At 45.6% G+C, this 17,937-nt stretch overlaps 1 protein-coding gene across 1 annotated transcript in view; it reads right to left on the bottom strand.

The window, feature by feature from the left end:
* LOC143984188 (keratin, type II cytoskeletal cochleal-like) overlaps nt 1–5,694 on the bottom strand; it is a 66,883-nt gene extending 61,189 nt beyond the window's left edge. Inside the window, exons 1-2 of the mRNA XM_077484481.1 lie at nt 5,668–5,694; nt 5,169–5,389 (exon numbers count right to left, since the gene is read on the bottom strand). Of these exons, the coding sequence (XP_077340607.1) occupies nt 5,169–5,389; nt 5,668–5,694 (248 nt within the window). The remainder of the gene's footprint in view (nt 1–5,168; nt 5,390–5,667) is intronic.
* Nucleotides 5,695–17,937: the final 12,243 nt, after the last annotated feature.

Below are 17,937 nucleotides of genomic sequence, written 5' to 3'. Positions count from 1 at the left end.
ACATGCCAACGACTTGGTAGAGTGGATGACCAAGCCCTCTTCATCCTCCTCATCCTCTCTCACCCAGTCTCAGGGTACTAGCAAAGCAGCTGCCAACGCATCGTCTTCCCTCCTCTCAATGTCATCATCAGTGACTCCTTCCCTAGACCCACCACGTCCTCCTGAGGAGTCTCCTGAACTCTTTGAGCACAGTGTTGGGTACATGCTCCAGGAGGATGCCCAGTGTTTTGTGGGCTCTGATGATGACACTCAGCTAGAGGAAGGCAGTAGCGTGAGCGCAGAGAGAGAGGATGCTCAAGAAGGACAACAATCTGGCAGTCATGTTCCACAAGCTGCAGCATACTGCCAGGTTTGCTACAGCGATGAAGAGGGAGGGGATGATGAGGGCACTGACTCCACGTGGGTGCCTGGAAGGAGAGAGGAGGAGGAGGACGAGGCACATGTCCAACGAGGCAGGATGCCCTCCGGGGGCCAGCTTAGGGGCAGCACACCGACTGAATCACACCGCAGAGCTCCGCCTGTGCAGGGCGCTGCCTCTGCGCGTTATTCTAAAAGTTCTTTGGTGTGGGCCTTTTTTGAGACGAGTGCATCAGATCGCATCACTGCTATTTGGAACATATGTCTCAAGCGTATCTCGCGTAGCCAAAACATCAGCCGCTTGGGCACCACATGCTTGACCAGACATATGTTGACCTGCCATGCAGCTCGTTGGCAAGCGTACCTCAAAGACCCACACCAAAGAACAAAGCGGACCTCTCCTTGCTCCTCATCAGCTGGCATCTCCAACCCCACTAGACCTTCAGTCCTCTCTGAAACCTGCTCTGAGAGGAATGAAGGTGTAGAATTAGGTGTGTCACAGCCAAGTGCTTCCGGGAACTCTGCTAGTGGTACACCCACGTCCGATTATAGCAGGCAAATGTCCCTGCCCCAGCTGCTGGACCGGCGAAAGAAGTTCACTCCCAGCCATCCACATGCCCAGCGGTTGAATGCTAGCTTGGCTAAATTGCTAGCACTTCAACTGCTGCCTTTTCAGTTGGTAGACTCGGCCCCCTTCCGTGAGTTAGTACAATGTGCGGTTCCTCAGTGGCAGGTCCCCAAACGCCACTTTTTCTCACGGAAGGCGATTCCGGCTCTCTACCGGCATGTGGAAGGCAATGTCCTTGCCTCGCTGGACAGGGCGGTCAGCGGTAAGGTGCATATTACCGCTGACTCATGGTCCAGCAGGCATGGACAGGGACGTTACCTGTCTTTCACGGCCCATTGGGTCACTCTTCTGGCAGCTGGGAAGGATGCAGGACAAGGTGCAGTAGTGTTGGAGGTTGTTCCGCCACCACGCCTCCAAAATGCTACTATTGGTTGTGACACACCTCTCTTCTCCACCCCCTCCTCTTCTTCTTCCTCCATGGCCTCTTCCAGTGCTCTGTCCTCAGAACCAGCAGTGCTCCGTAGGCGTTCCAGGGGCTATGCAAGTACGCAGGCAAAACGATGCCATGCCGTGCTTGCGCTGGTTTGTTTGGGGGACAGGAGCCACACTGGGGCGGATGTTTTGTCAGCTCTGCAGGGGCAGGCCGAGAGGTGGTTGATGCCATGCCAGCTTAAGCCAGGAATGGTGGTTTGCGACAATGGCACCAACCTCCTCTCTGCCCTCCCACAGGGACAACTGACCCATGTGCCCTGTGTAGCTCACGTCCTTAACCTGGTGGTGCAGCGGTTCTTGGGCAGGTACCCCGGCTTACAGGATGTCCTGAAGCAGGCCAGGAAAGTCTGTGTGCATTTCCGCCGATCATTTAATGCCTGTGCTCGGCTGGCTGAGCTCCAAAAGGAGTTGAACCTGCCCAAGAACCGCCTTATATGTGACATGCCCACCAGATGGAACTCAACATTGGCCATGCTGCAGCGGCTGCACATGCAGCAGAGGGCCATCAATGAGTACCTGTGCGACTACGGCACCAGGACAGGGTCAGGGGAGCTCGGTTTTTTCTCACCACGCCAGTGGGGCATGATCAGGGATGCATGCACTGTCCTGTCACCATTTGAGGAGGCCACAAGGATGGTGAGCAGTGACAGTGCATGCATCAGTGACACTGTACCTCTTGTCCACCTCTTGGAGCATACGCTGCGTGGAATAATGGACAGGGCACTTGAGGCAGAACAGAGGCAGGAAGAGGAGGACTTCCTTGCCTCTCAAGGCCCCCTTTATCCAGACAGTGTTCCTGCTGTGCCACCCATCACACAAGAAGAGGATGAGGAGGAGGAAGAGGAGGAGGAGGATGATTGTGTCAGCATGGAGGTGGAGGCTGGCACTCAGCATCAGCATCAGCAGCAGCAGCAGTCTTGTAGGGATGATTTACAGTCCCAAGAAACACGTGGACTTGTACGTGGCTGGGAGGAGGTAGCTGCGGATCATGTTGCCCTTAGTGACCCAGAGGACTCCGGACCGAATGCCTCAGCTAACCTACGCTGCATGGCCTCCCTGATCCTGCAAAGCCTGCGGAAGGATCCTCGTATTCTTTGGATCAAGGAGAGGGACCATTACTGGCTGGCCACTCTCCTTGATCCACGGTACAAGAGTAAGGTTGCCGACCTTATCTTGCCATCGCAGAGGGAGCAGAGGATGAGACATCTCCGGGAGGCCTTGCAGAAAAGTCTGTGCAACGCGTTCCCAGAGACTGGGAGGTTACAAACTCCTGGTCCTGGACAACGTGTTGCTGAGGCATCGGTCAGAAGGAGCGGTGGAGAAGGTGGCCGTCTGACTGATGCTTTCAGACAATTTTTTAGTCCGCAGCCCCAAGGTATGATCGGTTCCAGCACCCATCGCCAGCGTCTGATTTACATGGTGCAGGAATACCCAGGGGCAAGGTCAGACTTGGACACCTTTCCCACCGAAAATCCTCTGGCTTACTGGGTCTTGAGGATGGATCACTGGCCAGAGCTTGCACAGTATGCAATTGAGCTACTGGCCTGTCCTGCATCCAGCGTTCTTTCGGAACGCACCTTCAGTGCTGCTGGTGGCTTTGTTACCGATCACAGGGTGCGCCTGTCCACCGAATCAGTTGATCGACTGACCTTCATCAAGATGAATCAGTCTTGGATCACCCACAGCTACCAAGCACCTGAAGCTGATGTAACAGAATAATTTGTTTTGAAATATCACATCCCTTCAAGACTGCCTATGCTGATGCTGAGTGACTGTCCTGTTATGTTGATTGTCTATCCTCTTCCTCCTCCGCTGATATGTTGGAAGAACATTTCTGGTTCTGGGTGATGCCTAAGGCCCAATTTTTCTGCCCCTGTTTAACAGGGGTGTTTAAGTACAATTTTTGATGCAATGCTTTGCAGCAGGGCTAATTCCTGCAATCAAACAAGAGTATATGGGAGAGGTTGCAGTGTGGTGGCACCAGCACCAGTGCCTAAGGCCCAATTTTTCTGCCCCTGTTTAACAGGGGCGTTTAATTACAATTTTTGATGCAATGCTTTGCAGCAGGGCTAATTCCTGCAATACAACTAGAGTATATGGCAGAGGTTGCAGTGTGGTGGCACCAGCACCAGTGCCTAAGGCCCAATTTTTCTGCCCCTGTTTAACAGGGGCGTTTAATTACAATTTTTGATGCAATGCTTTGCAGCAGGGCTAATTCCTGCAATAAAACTAGAGTATATGGCAGAGGTTGCAGTGTGGTGGCACCAGTGCCTAAGGCCTAATTTTTCTGCCCCTGTTTAACAGGGGCGTTTAATTACAATTTTTGATGCAATGCTTTGCAGCAGGGCTAATTCCTGCAATAAAACTAGAGTATATGGCAGAGGTTGCAGTGTGGTGGCACCAGCACCAGTGCCTAAGGCCCAATTTTTCTGCCCCTGTTTAACAGGGACATGTAATTACAATTCTTGATATAATATTTCACAGGAGGGCCCCTTCCTGTGCCCACCCAGAGTAACGGTGAGGATTTATAGTGTTGTGGCACCAGCACCACAACCACCAAAGGTCAATTTTTCTACCACTGTTCAACAATGGCATGTAATTACAATTCTTGATATAATCGTTCACAGCAGGGCGCTCCAGCACCCACCAAGAGTCACTTTGAGGGCTTACAATGTTGTGGCAAAACCAACACCTTGTTCCGCCATTTCTGCAGAGCATATAGGGCAGGCCCCTACTTTCAAACATCCAACTTACAAACATCTCCTACTTGCAAACGGAAGGAGACAACAGAAAGTGAGATGAAAAAAGATGGACGACAAAACAAATTATACAGGGGTGATAACCCTTCCCTATGTTTTCCAAAAAGCTTAAAAAATTTTTTTTTGACTGGAGCTACACTTTAAAAATGTACCAGTTGAAAATTACTGATTCAACTTAACACAAAAAAACCTACACAGTCCCTGTCTTGTTTGCACCGCCTGTATACTGCTGTTCTGAGTATATAGGGCCTGGGGGCCACACGCATTTCCTTTTTTTAAATATGGGTACAGGGTTCCCCTTAATATGCGTACAAGACCCAAATAGGCTGGTAATGGGCAGGGAGGGCTACCCATGCCATTTTTCTCAATGATTTTCAACCATATTGCAGAAACCAGATATAACATTAAAACCGCAAGCAGTTTTAAATGGTGATATTTCCGTTTAATGTCATTTTGTGCAGGGACTGTTCTAAACACGGGAAACACGTGGCACTTCACAGGCATCCAACAGACACCCCCCAGGCACCATATTTAAAGGAATATTGCACTTTTTTTTCACTTTAATCGTCATTAAAATCAGTGCTCCCGCCAAAACGGCCATTTTTAAAAACATTTTAGGCATTGACCCATGTCCCCTGGGGCAGGAGCCAGGTCCCCAAACCCTTTTTAGGACAGTATCTTGCATATTAGCCGTTAAAATTAGCACTTTTAATTTCGAACGTTCGAGTCCCATAGACTTCAATGGGGTTCTAACGTTCGTACGAATTTGGGGTCCGTTCGAAAGTTCTGCTGCGAACCGAACCGGGGGGTGTTCGGCTCATCCCTAGTGGGGAGTATCAGGAGTCAGTGGAGGATTTCAACAGTAAATCGCAGCCAGCAGGACATGGGAGATGCTTCATTAGAGGCAAGTTATGTCCTTAGTGTTGTATCCCCAACAACATTTTTTACTAAACTTTAGTTACAGATTTAGGTGACATCAATATCAAAATCACCTGTGCTCCTCTCCCTCCAGCATCTTCTTATATGTGGCAATCTCAATATCCAAAGCCAGTTTGACATTCATCAATTCTTGGTATTCTTTCAGTTGGCGAGCCATGTCCTGCTTGGCCTTCTGCAGGGCAGCCTCCAGCTCAGCTAGATTATGTTTGGCATTTTTGACAGTAGCCTCACCACGTTCCTCAGCCTCATTAATGGCGGTTTCCAGGGCAGCACGCTAGGAAAATATTAAAAGGAATTAATTATATAGAAGCTAATAGTATCAGAAAGAGCATAATTTGATCTCTTGCTTATTTACTTCCCATGTTTTGGCTGGAAATACAATATTTTTTTTTAACCTTTTTGATAGCCCAGTGTAGATATGGCTATCTCAAGCCCTTCTGCCTAGTCTATGGTCCTCTATACTTGTGTGGCCCTCAGATCCCAGCAGTCAGTAGAGGGAGTAGGATCACGGTTTTTAAAAGGACTGCAATGACAGTGATCTACAATAGTTACTAGTCCCTTGACTGTGTCCTTTAGCATGTCTTCAGTCACCACATCAGTAGCAAAGCCTCAGTCTCTGATCCTCTCCTGAAGGATATCCACAGTCCCTGATAGCATTCTATAGCACCACAGATACTGAAAATGATGTGTAACCCCAAGGTCCACAGTTGAGGATATTTATTCCTAGTGAGTTGTTCACCATTGTTCTGAAGGCTCAAGGCTTATATAAGGATAGAAAATGTGTAATATCTGTGAATTGTAGTTGTTGTTGCTTTGCAAGAATATACAGAAAGAGGATTTAAAAAAAAAAAGTAGAACTGACATGAAGTTATAAGCTACATTTTTAATCTTGAGGATTCATAGCTCATTTGGAGATAAATGTAACCAAATAAACTGATCTAGACCAAATCTTTTAATCTTATTATAAAAAAAAATATTTAATTGGGATCACCAACTGAAAGTTCTGTGGAATTAAACAGATATTCCACATTTAAGTATCTCTTCGGTAATGAATATAATGATTTCCTTACTTTCTTTAATTTCCTTCAATTAGACCACATATTGTTTCTGTCTTTTTATGATAAGCAACCCTGTCACTATAATAAATATTTTAAACCATGAAATGCCTGTTAAAGAAGACAGAACCATCTTATCATTTCAGGTGCCCATGTTGCTGAACACCACTTAAATCCTAAGAACTATTTTTCTAAAGTTCAAACTGAAGGCAACAATTCCAAGAGTGTCTATCTCCTGGGTCTTTTCCATGCCACGCCTATATCATGAAGGTTGGAGTGAGGAACCTATGGGAATTGCAGGGGACCCAGGAGATAAACACTCCTGAAAATTTCAGCATCCCCTCATATTTCAGATTCTTCAGCATCAAAGCTGACTTTCTACATCACAGGCAGCAAGACAGGTAAATAACCATAGAGTACTTTTACGGGTAAAATTAGATTTAAAATACTTACTGTAATGACAGGACGCTTTAAAATCAGAACCCAACAAAATATACAGAAACATCAGATAAGTATCAATCTTCAAATTAGTAGTATTAATATATTTATGTATTTATGGTAGAAAATGACTGATTGAACTATATCATTGTGCTAACTGTTGGCTGAATCCACAGCATTAATCAGGCAGGTTATGCACTTTGAGTCAGCCAGCTTTTATTGCAATGCACAAGGCTGCCAGTCTAACATGTTTAATTGGGGAAAGTGAAGGGTTGGGATGAAGAAATTAAAAATTCAGTCATAGTCTTATGCCACATGAATATGCAAAGCTGCAATCGTAAATAATGGTATCACCATTATGGTAATGCAGTTTGACACGTGTATGCAAATCAAAATATGGGTTGAAACAATTTGCCAAATGTTAAATTAGTTAACATATACTGTATGTATATCAAATGTATATTTAAATATAAAAAATGCTGCCTAGATTATTGGTGAAATTCTGGGACCACTTAGGAAATCTATTTATATTTCACCATTCTTCCTTTTAAAAAAATACATGATGTGCCTGAGATTTGGCAGATTCAATCTCTCCCTTAAGTTTTTGAATTATTCGGTTGAGCTCAGGGATCTCATTTTTACTGTTTTGCAGATCATTTCCATTTCTGCCAGCTGCCGTGCGCAAGTCTTCAAACTAGAAAAAAAGGATTGCCATGTTATGTTATTTTTTTCTTAATACTGGTATTCATACTACATGAGGAGTGTATTGTTTATCTGGCAGATACTAAATTAGACTTACCCTTGACTGGTACATGGCTTCTGCTTCAGCTCTGCTTCGGTTGGCGACCTCAGCAATAATGCTGTCCAGGTCCAGGTCTCTTTACTCCCTGGTCTCCTACTATGCCCCGAATACAGGCCAAGTCAAATTTTTTGAATTCCTGCTGCGCACCCTAGCCCCCCATTTAGAAGGGACTGCCATTGTTGGAGGTGACTCTAACGTTGCCTTCGATCAAGGCCTCGATAAATCCTCTCCCTTACACGCTCGTTTGACCCGGCCCTCTAAAGCAAGCCTGCTGGTCGCCAAATTGCTTCACGCCTATGGTCTGTCTGATAAATGGTGGGAATTGAACCCCTCGAAGAGGGATTTTACCCACTTTTCAGCCCCACACCAATCCTACGTGAGAATTGACCACATTCTTGTACCCACTTCGCACCCAGATCGTCAAAGCCTCCATCACAGACACGGTGGTCTCTGACCACTCCCTGGTAATCGTGATGTTCCTCAGGGGGATCGGGAGGGAGACACTCCAGACATTGGAGATTAAACGAATCTCTCCTGTCTGAACCAACAAGAATAGCAGAACTTGACAAAGCACTACAGGAATATTTTTCTATCAATGCGACGCCAGATATTTCTCCCGAAACCCTGTGTGTGCGGCGCACAAAGCATTCATCAGGAGTAAGCTTATACAGCTGGGAACCCAAATTAAACATGAACGGCAATCAGATATTCTCAAACTTGAAAAGGAATACTCGAAACTCAGAGCCCTACATAAAAAAGACCCTCTTTGAGTCCCCACCGCCCTACTCGACAAGACCAGATTAGAGCTCAACCTTGTCCTAACCACTAAAGCTGACAAATCTATTCGATGGTCCGGCCATAAATTCTACACTCAGGCAGACAAAATAGGCACACTCCTAGCCAACAGACTATCCCCCAGAACCAAGTTGAATATCCTCCCTAGGATTAGAACTGCGGGTCACTCGATTAAAGTACTGAAAGCCTTTCAGAATTTTTACACTTCCCTTTACAGCAGCCTCTCCCCTCCCAAAACAGACCTCCTCCCACAGTTTCTGGAAGGACTCCCCATTCCCGTTATCTCGGATACTCACAATCAAATAATGGACTCCCCTATTAGGACAGAGGAAATTCTGGGAGTCATAAAGGATCTCCAGAAAGGCTCCGCTCCAGGTCCTGATGGACTCTCGATCCCTTATTATAAAGCTTTTGCTAATACCTTAGCCCCTCACCTAGCCAAGCTCAGCAATCACAAAGCTGATGGAAGCCCCCTAGATCCCCACCTAAACACAGCATTCATCACGGTCATACCTAAACCCGATAAGAACTTGGAAGATGTCAGCAACTACAGACCAATCTCTCTCATTAATAATGATCTCAAAATTCTCACGAAAGTAATGGCCAATAGGTTGGCTTCCTTCATCAGGAGATATGTCCACAAGGTCCAAGTTGGGTTTATCCCTGGTAGGCAGGGCCCAGATCAAATAAGGAGGGCGGTAGACATCGTTTCCATATTGCAGTCTAATTGGGAGGGGGGACCCAAACAATCAGGCTTCCTTCTTTCCCTGGATATTCAGAAGGCCTTTGACTCGGTCTCCTGGCAGGCCTCACCTCCCCCCTCACCACCTTGCCTAATTTATCCCGAGTCCTAGATGACTTTGCCAAAATCTCAGGGCTACAAGTCAACTACTCTAAGTCTGTGGCACTTAATATATCTCTCCCCATCCAATTAGCTAACTCGCTCAAACATTCCTTCCCGTTCCAATGGAGTGATACCTCCATCAAATACTTGGGCATCTCTCTTACTCCTAAAATTGAGATGTTGTATAACCATAATTACCCCAAACTATACAGGCAATTGGAAGCTGACCTCCGGTCATGGTCCAATCACAAACTTTCCTGGCTTGGCCGGATTAACTCCATTAACATGACTCTCCTCCCTTAAATCTTACACTACTTCCGTGCAGTCCCTATCCCGGTACGGAAGGATCACCTCCGAGCTCTGCAAAGCAAGATATTGAAGTATACATGGGGTAACAAGGGGTATTGTATCCCGCAAAACACACTCTTCCTTCATAGACGCAGGGGTAGGTTGGGTTTACCCAATCTCCACAAATACTATCTCGCTGCCCGTCTGGCCCAACTCTCCATGATCTACTCCAAATATGAGAAGCCAAACTGGATATCCATTGAGCGTCAGGCGGTCCCCTCATTTACACTAGACTACTTATTGTGGTTCCCTTCCAAAACTAGGCCGTCCATCCTCTCTCCCACCCTTTCCCATTCTTGCCTCTTGTGGGACACTCTCCGCCGGGAGTCATCCCTGGTCTCCACAATGGGCCCCCTAGCTCACATTTTTCACAACCCCGATTTCCCCCCTGGTCTAAATATTTTTGCCTTCAAATGGTGGTTGGACAAGGGACTATACCGGATAGGACATTACTTTACCTCCAAGGGTCCAATCACCCTATCGCACTGTACTGAACACTTGGAGCTCCCTGAATCAGAGAGATTCCGCTTCCAGCAACTATCTCACTTTCTACACTCGCTATGGAAGAACAAGCCCCTTCCTCTCGCTTTTACTGAATACAAAGCCTGGTGTGGTAGGATTGGGGAGCAGAGGGGCAGCATTTCAGTAATCTACTCGGCCCTCACTAGCCCAACGGGCAAATCTCCTTATATGGTAGCTTGGGAGGCCGACCTTCAAACCTCCATCAGTCTGGAGACCTGGCAGACGGCCCTGGCTAGATCCTTTCGAGGGTTTCAAAACATCTCACTCATGGAAGCCAGTATCAAATTGATAACTAGATGGTATCTCCCTCCTTCCAAGTTAGCCAAAATGTATCCTACGGCAAACCCCTTATGTTTTAGAGGGTGTCAACATCGTGGCTCTATGATCCACATTTGGTGGGAATGCCCCAGGATTAGATCGTTCTGGAGCAAAATTTTTAACCAGATTTTCGGGGTAACGAGCTGCCAGGTCCCTAGAACCCCAGAAGTAGCGTTGCTAAACACCCATGTTCCTTTTTTACCTAAAAACACTCAGAAACTGACCCACTTTATTTTTCTAGGTGCCAAAATTGCGATAGCCACTGCTTGGAAACAACCCAGGCCCTCTCTCCTCACAGCCAAGAGGAAGATATCCTGGATTATGTCCCAAGAAAAATTGTCAGGCATCTTGCTAAACACTACTCTTAAATTTAGAAAGGTGTGGGATCCATGGGCCCGGTACATGGGAATTTCCCTCCTGCCGCGAGTGCCCGCGGGCCCCCCCCGGACATCACGATCTAAAAAATAGAGTGGACTCTCTCGGACTGAGCGGTGGACGAACTCGCTCCCCGCTTTCTTACCCTTCCTCAGGAGTAGCTTTCCCCTTCCCCGCCCCTCTGTCCGCCTTTCTCTCTCCTCTTTTCTCTTTTCCATCTCTCTTGATCACTCTTCTTTTGTTTACCTCAACAGTTTGACAAAAGACAGGTTTATCATATAGACAGATTGCATATTGGGGAGCCCCTTGCCCACTAGACACCCTCTCCATGTGCGAGGGGGGGGGGGTCGGGGGGCCTCACCCCAGCCCCGACACAGCAAGTTCCCGGTTAGGGGTGTTGACAGATTCTAGTTATGGGCGTTGGATAAGGTGTCACCCTACGGTTCAACATTTATTTCCTACCGCCCCGGTGGGGGAGGCTGTCTGTATTATTAGTAGTTTTCCCTATGTTTACACTTCTGTCTGTTTGTGTTCTACTTTCTTTCCGGCAGTAGGACTGCCCTGCTGACAACTGTCTGTTAATGAATCTATGTACCTGCAAGTGCCTTTCCAAAAATAAAAACCTTTTGAAAGCAAAAAGGTACTAACTGTGTGGGGATGAGTTGTTTGAGAAAATAAAATTCAGTTGTTATCTAGAAGATAGACATTCCTGAAAATACAAAAAGAGTTATGGCTTGTCTGAAGGCTGACAGAGTAGGAGATAGTCAGTAATCAGAGAGACTGGGTAGGAAATTCCCCAGGGTAAGAGATTCTCTCAAAAGAAGTCCTGGAGGAGAGCATGAGAAAAGGTGACGAGGGATCTAAAGGTCTTGGAAGGAGGGAAGAGGGTGGTTTGGATGATATTTTGAAATTATCCTGGGAATTTAGCTCAGGACAGAGTTATGGGGGCTTATGGGGGCTTTGTATTTTAAAGTGGAACTTAACTAACAAGGGACGAGTTTCTATGTTATAGGGAACATCTAGAAATATTAATTGTACCTATGCAGTACTCTGAAAAATGTATCTTTCACCAGGAACTCCTCCTGAAAAAGAGCAGTGCACCTCCTGGTATGTGAGGGTGCCTAGACACCCTCACCCTGTCTACAGCCTCAGAGCTGTATATCCGCACTGTGAGATATGAGGCACTGTTGCCTCTAACTGCTAAAAGATTTAGGGTGAGATTTGGTAAAGTCACTACTGTAGTGTTTACTGCTCTACCTGTTGGATGATCTGACATGAGAAAAAAAAAGACCATGCTACTAACAATATGGTGACCTCCAGACAGAGACACAATGCAGAAAATGTTATATTACGATGTATATTAAAACAGAAGACCAGACCACATTTGAAAGTGAGACCAATATTATAATTATGTACTTATGTACTTCTACTGCTGTGGAGTTGTCCAACTGAATTCTGATTGGATGTCAATGTATTTGAGCAATAAAGGGACAGAAAAATCATTTGGAGCTCCACTGTGTTGATAGACAGATTGCTGAGTTGCAATGGTTTGGAAATGAACTGGAGAACTAGGACTTCATCAAAGGAGGCTACCATCAAACCCAAAACTCTAATGCAAGAGTGTATAGATTTAAAGCTCCTGGACGGTAAGGTCCAGATTTGGGAGCAAAGGGATTGAAGTTTCTCTTAAGGGAAAAAAACTCTTGACTGCAAAGTATCCAGGATTAAAACCAGACATTCCAAGCAAAGGGTCAGTTTTAGTGATCATTTTTATGGTTCAGAATCTGAACTTTCACAAGGCCTTTACAGGTTTGGCAGATATTGTCTGACAAGGTCTGTCTGATTGTCTTCGTAATGCACTATTGGAATACCCTGTCAGCATAACAAGGGTTGCAAAGGAGCTAGGACCTAGAGCTAGAACACTCAGGGCGCAAAAGACAAACAAAAAGAAAGGGATTAGTGAGAAATTAAATTTATTTTTTTTACTTTCAGGGGTAGAATGAGTTTTGCAGGGTGGGGGCTTGAGTTTAATTTGTTGCGGTAAAAAGTACTTTTAACACCAGAGACTTCTTTTACAAGGGCAGCCCTAAAGAGGTGTTTTCCCTCAAAGGACGTGCAGAACAATCACGTTTGTAGGGCATGGCCAGCTTGGGAAAACAAGTACTTAGAAAGAGTTTCTCGATGCTTGTCAGAGTTTTGTTCAGAAAAGAAATGACTGGGCCCACGAAGGCAGCAGCCCACATCTTAGTAAACTCTTCTCCATGGGATTTTGCTCAGTAAACTGTTTCAGAGAAGCTAGCAATTTTCATACAATAATCAAATTTTCATACAAAATTTCAGCAACAAATGTACTGGAAACATTTTGACAGTCTTGGGACCTGTAAGGGAACCCAGGCTGGTGACAGAGGTTTTTTCAGATGCAGTTTGCTCCACCAATAAGAATTTTTTCTAGGCATTATGTCAGGAGACTGATGGTGTGTACACACGATCAGAATTCCGGCCAGAAAAAGACAGATGAGAGCTTTTCATCGGAAAATGCGAACGTGTGTATGCTCCATTGGAATTTAGCTGTCCGAATTACCGCCAGCCAAAAATTGATAGCATGTTCTCAATTTTCCCGATGGAGTGTATGCAACTCCGACACGCCAAAAATCACGCATGCTCAGATTCAACTATGAGACAGAAGCTATTGGCTACTGGCTATTGAACTTACTTTTTATAGTCCTGTCGTACATGTTGTACGTCACTGCGTTCTAAACTATCAGAATTTGGTGTGACCGTGTGTAGGCAAGACAGCCTGTTGGAATTCCGTTGGGAAAACCATCAGAGCTTCTTCCGACGAGAATTCCGATCTTGTGTACATGGCATGAGACTTCTCAAGTACAAATCAGTCTAAATGAGAATAGTGTGACTCTTCTTCATATGCAGCTGACTATGCCAAGGCTGCAGGAGCTGTAGTATTAACATAAGGAGACATTCTGAGTCGGCTATCATGGCACATATTTTGCACATGGAATCTTGCACAACTGAAGAAAAGTTTTCCTTGGATAGAGCAGAGGGGGGAACCACATCAGATGGAGTCAAGGAAAACATCAAGGGAGTGGACTCAAGGAGTTGAGGGGACAATTGTGACAGACCTAGCTGGGACCGGGGCTCTTGGAGGGGACTGAATGCGAGCCTCTTGCCTTGTGATTATGGGCCCTCGCATTTGGGGGAACGGTGCTCTTTGTGAGCTGTATCCCTGGGGACCCCTGAGGTGGTGTTACTTGGATTCAGGTCCATGCCCCCCCCCCCCCAAGACACACAGACTCTGGATATGTAAATGCCATGTTAGCAATAGACTAAATCACACTATTGGGACACTTAGATGCTAATATCACCTCCAGCCATCCTGACTGTCTTGTATAATGTAAATGAGTCTAGTCTGGCTTGCACAGATTCTAAAGAGTATTTCACCTATTGTTGTTTAGTTGTTTGTGCGAATTAACCTGCAATTGAATTGTCAGTGAGATAGGAGCCAAAAAGTCTTATTCCTCAGTCAACTAGTCTGAGTGTTGATTTAGATAATTAGCTCATGCTAATTAGGTTTTAGTCACCCCACTGTATATATTTTGTGTGAGATCTCAAATAAAGGTCATTCCTGATGTCCTCTAAGACTGGTGTCGTCTAGTTCTTGGGGGTTCCTATAGCCAGATCCATTGGACTTGTGTTCCAGGACTTAGGAAGTGGTATATAGACGGAAGCACTCAATCGGAGTGTGGGATCGGTTCTGTCACAACAATTATGCACATTTTTGGCATTAGGTTCTTTGGGAGGAACACTGTGGGTCACCCTGGAGCTGCTAGAGAATCATGAGCTGCAGAGGCCCATGTGGCCATTCCCTTTGCACTTACCATCCAGCCTAGTGTGGTACAATGCCAAAGTAAAGCACACCAGATGCAACTGGGGTATTCACAACCAACTGTGGAAGCAGTGGAGATGGCTGGAGGTGACAGATTCATTATGAGGCAGCAAACTGCAAATCCATTACCCCAGTGGTGGGAAACTACCTTATGCTGAAAGATGGAAAGAGGTAGTTTGAATCAGTGCTGTCTATAGCTCCACCCCAGGCTGTAGCCCAAATTATGAGCATTCCTATTGAGAACTTGGAGTATGGAGTTACAGTCAGCACTGAAGCCACCTCCCACTTTCCATCCTGCAGGTCTGCTCTGTAATTCTGCAGTCTTGTGCCTCCTCTCATCACCTCTGCTTTTATCATTGTAATAAAGGGAAAGACTAAGTGTATTTGCTGCTATCCTAGTATATAGTTAATTTACATTCTTGGTTGTAACATGACAAAATGTGGAAAATTGCAAGGGGTATGAATACTTTTTCAAAGCACTGTATAGTGAAGAGATGTACTACATATTTTTTTTTTTGCTTTGATATACATTTTAACTTGATTGTATTAGATTGAAACAAAATCATGAGACTGGCATACCTTTTATACATCACCCCAGTAAATGTCCACCTACATCTTTTAAAAGCTGTCTGCTCTACAAAACTGGTGGGGAAGTTTTTTTTCAAAGTGAACCATAAATAATAATAAGCAACTTAATTTCTCTTAAATTCTTCCATCATGTCTTCCATGCTGTTCTGTTCTGCCTCTAGCCAAGCACTCTCGCATTCCAGACTCTCGAGCTGTCTCCTGAGATTGCCAATAAAAGACTCAAACAGAGGTTCAATGTGACAACTTGCTGTCTTCTGCTCTTGTAGTAAAGCCCACTTGGTCTCCAGCATCTTGTTCTGCTGTTCTAGGAATCTCACCTGTAACAAAAATTAAATGAAGTAAAAACAGATTACTTCATTACCATTAGAAGCCATAAAATACGAATGGATAGCGATTTTCCTCAATGTGACGATATGATAGTATTGTGGTCACTGTGTTCTAAATATTGAGAGCTACATTACCCAGTTTCTGGCAGATTAAATAGGTTCTGTGACAGATGTGCAGTACATCTACACTGGGGCATAACCAGGGCTTTTTTTTTCTCAGAAATTAGGTACAGGTGCTCGACCACGAGCCCCCCCCCCCCCCCCCCCACACACACACTCACTAACTTACATTCTTCAAATCGCATCAAATAGTGGGTGTGGTCAAATTTCACTAATAGTGGGAGTGTCTTATAGGGGCATTAAATACCAGGAGTGCATTACGTACATAGCGCAGAGCTCACTACCCACAGAGTGCAGAGAACAGTCTTCTTTCACAGCTCCTTACCTCTATTTCCACATCTAATTTGCACCCCTCTTCAGCTCTGACCTCTGCATGCAACCCCCTACCAATAGCCCTATCTTCTCCCAATGCCCTTAAAAGCGCCACCATCTTTCATATGTCTTACTTTTGTTTCTGTATAAGCTGAAGCACCCAGTGGGCTCTTGCACCTCTCTGCACACTGTAGTTGGCTTTGCCTCTCTCACTTGTGGGGGAGAGGGTCATCAAGTGGTGGTGTAAGCGTCTGCACTGCACCTGGGGGACCTGCATTTCCCTTTTCCTCACCCTGCACTCAGTGGGAGCCACTCAGGAGATTAGATATGTGGGAGCTATTGGGAGACAAGTTGTCACTTGTAAACATAGAAGACAGACTTCTGTGTTTACAAGTGATAATGGTGAGCATGGAGCAGAGGGCCTGAGCCAATGGGGTGTGTGAATGGGGAGCAGGTGTGTTAAATTTGATGTTATTGCTCTCACTCATACTGGCCACTAGACACCATCATGACACCTCGTGGCAAAGAACTCCCAGATGATCTGAAAAAAATAATTGTTGCTCTACATAAAGATGGGCTAGGCTATAAGAAGATTGCCAAGACCCTGAAACTGAACTTCAGCACAGTGACCAAGACCATACAGCGGTTTAACCACTTCCCGACCAGCGCACGACGATGTACGTCGACAGCATGGCACGGGCAGGCATATTGGCGTACATGTACGTCCAATATTCGTTGCCGCCGTGCCATCGGGAGCGCGCCGCCGGCGGCGCGCTCCCGCGCTGGTCGGGACCTCCGTGAGTCCGGTCGCGGGACCCGCGGACTCGATCGCCGCGGGCATCCCCGCAATCGTCTCACGGAGCGGCGGAATGGAGGAAATGCTGTATAAACAACATTTTCTCATTCTGCCTAGCAACTAGTGACGCTGATCTCTGCTCCATGTGATTGGAGCAGAGATCAGTGTACACTAAATGAAAGCCCAACCCCCCCACAGTTAGTAACACACCCCTAGGAACACTTAACCCCTACACTGCCACCCACAGGTTAACCCTTTCACTGCCAGTGTCATTTACACAGGAATCACTGCATTTATATAGCAGTGATTACTGTATAAATGACAATGGTCCCAAAAATGTGTCAAAAATGTCCGATGGGTCCCCGACAATGTCGCAGTCACAATAAAAATTGCAGATCGCCGCCATTACTAGTAAAAAAAAAAATAATAAAAAATTATTAATAAAAATGCTATAAAACTATCCCTATTTTGTAAACGCTATAACTTTTGCGCAAACCAATCAATAATCGCTTATTGCGATTTTTTTTTACCAAAAATATGTAGAAGAATACGTATCGGCCTAAATTGAGGGAAAAAATTTTTTTTTATATATTTTTGGGGGATATTTATTATAACAAAAAGTAAAAAATAATGCGTTTTTTTCAAAATTGTCGCTCTATTTTTGTTTATAGCGCAAAAAATAAAAACCGCAGGGGTGATCAAATACCACCAAAAGAAAGCTCTATTTGTGGGAAAAAAAGGACGTCAATTTTGTTTGGGAGCCACATCGCACGACCGCGCAATTGTCAGTTAAAGCGACGCAGTGCCGAATCGCAAAAAGTGGTCTGGTCTTTGACCAGCAAATTGGTCCGGTCTGAAAGTGGTTAAAAGGACAGGTTTCACTAAGAACAGGCCTCGCCATGGTCGACCAAAGAAGTTGAGGGCACATGCTCAGCATCACATCCAGAGGTTGCCTTTGGAAAATAGATGTATGAGTGCTGCCAGCATTGCTGCAGAGGTTGAAGGGGTGGGGGGTCAGCCTGTCAGTGCTCAAACCATACGCCGCACACTGCATCAAACTGGTCTGCATAGCCGTCATCCGATAAGGAAGGCTCTTCTAAAGATGATGAACAAGAAAGCCCGCAAACAGTTTGCTGAAGACAATCAGACTAAGGACATGGATTACTGGAACCATGACCTGTGGCCTGATGAGACCAAGATCACATTTTTTTGGTTCAGATGGTGTCAAGAACATGTGGCAGCAACCAGGGGAGTAGTACAGAGACAAGTGTGTCTTGCCTAC

Source organism: Lithobates pipiens, unplaced genomic scaffold (genome assembly GCF_037356315.1).
Source record: "Lithobates pipiens isolate NorthernLeopardFrog02 unplaced genomic scaffold, aLitPip1_a1.2 Scaffold_16, whole genome shotgun sequence".
NCBI lineage: Eukaryota > Metazoa > Chordata > Amphibia > Anura > Ranidae > Lithobates > Lithobates pipiens.
This window is presented reverse-complemented; position numbering and strand designations above follow the sequence as displayed.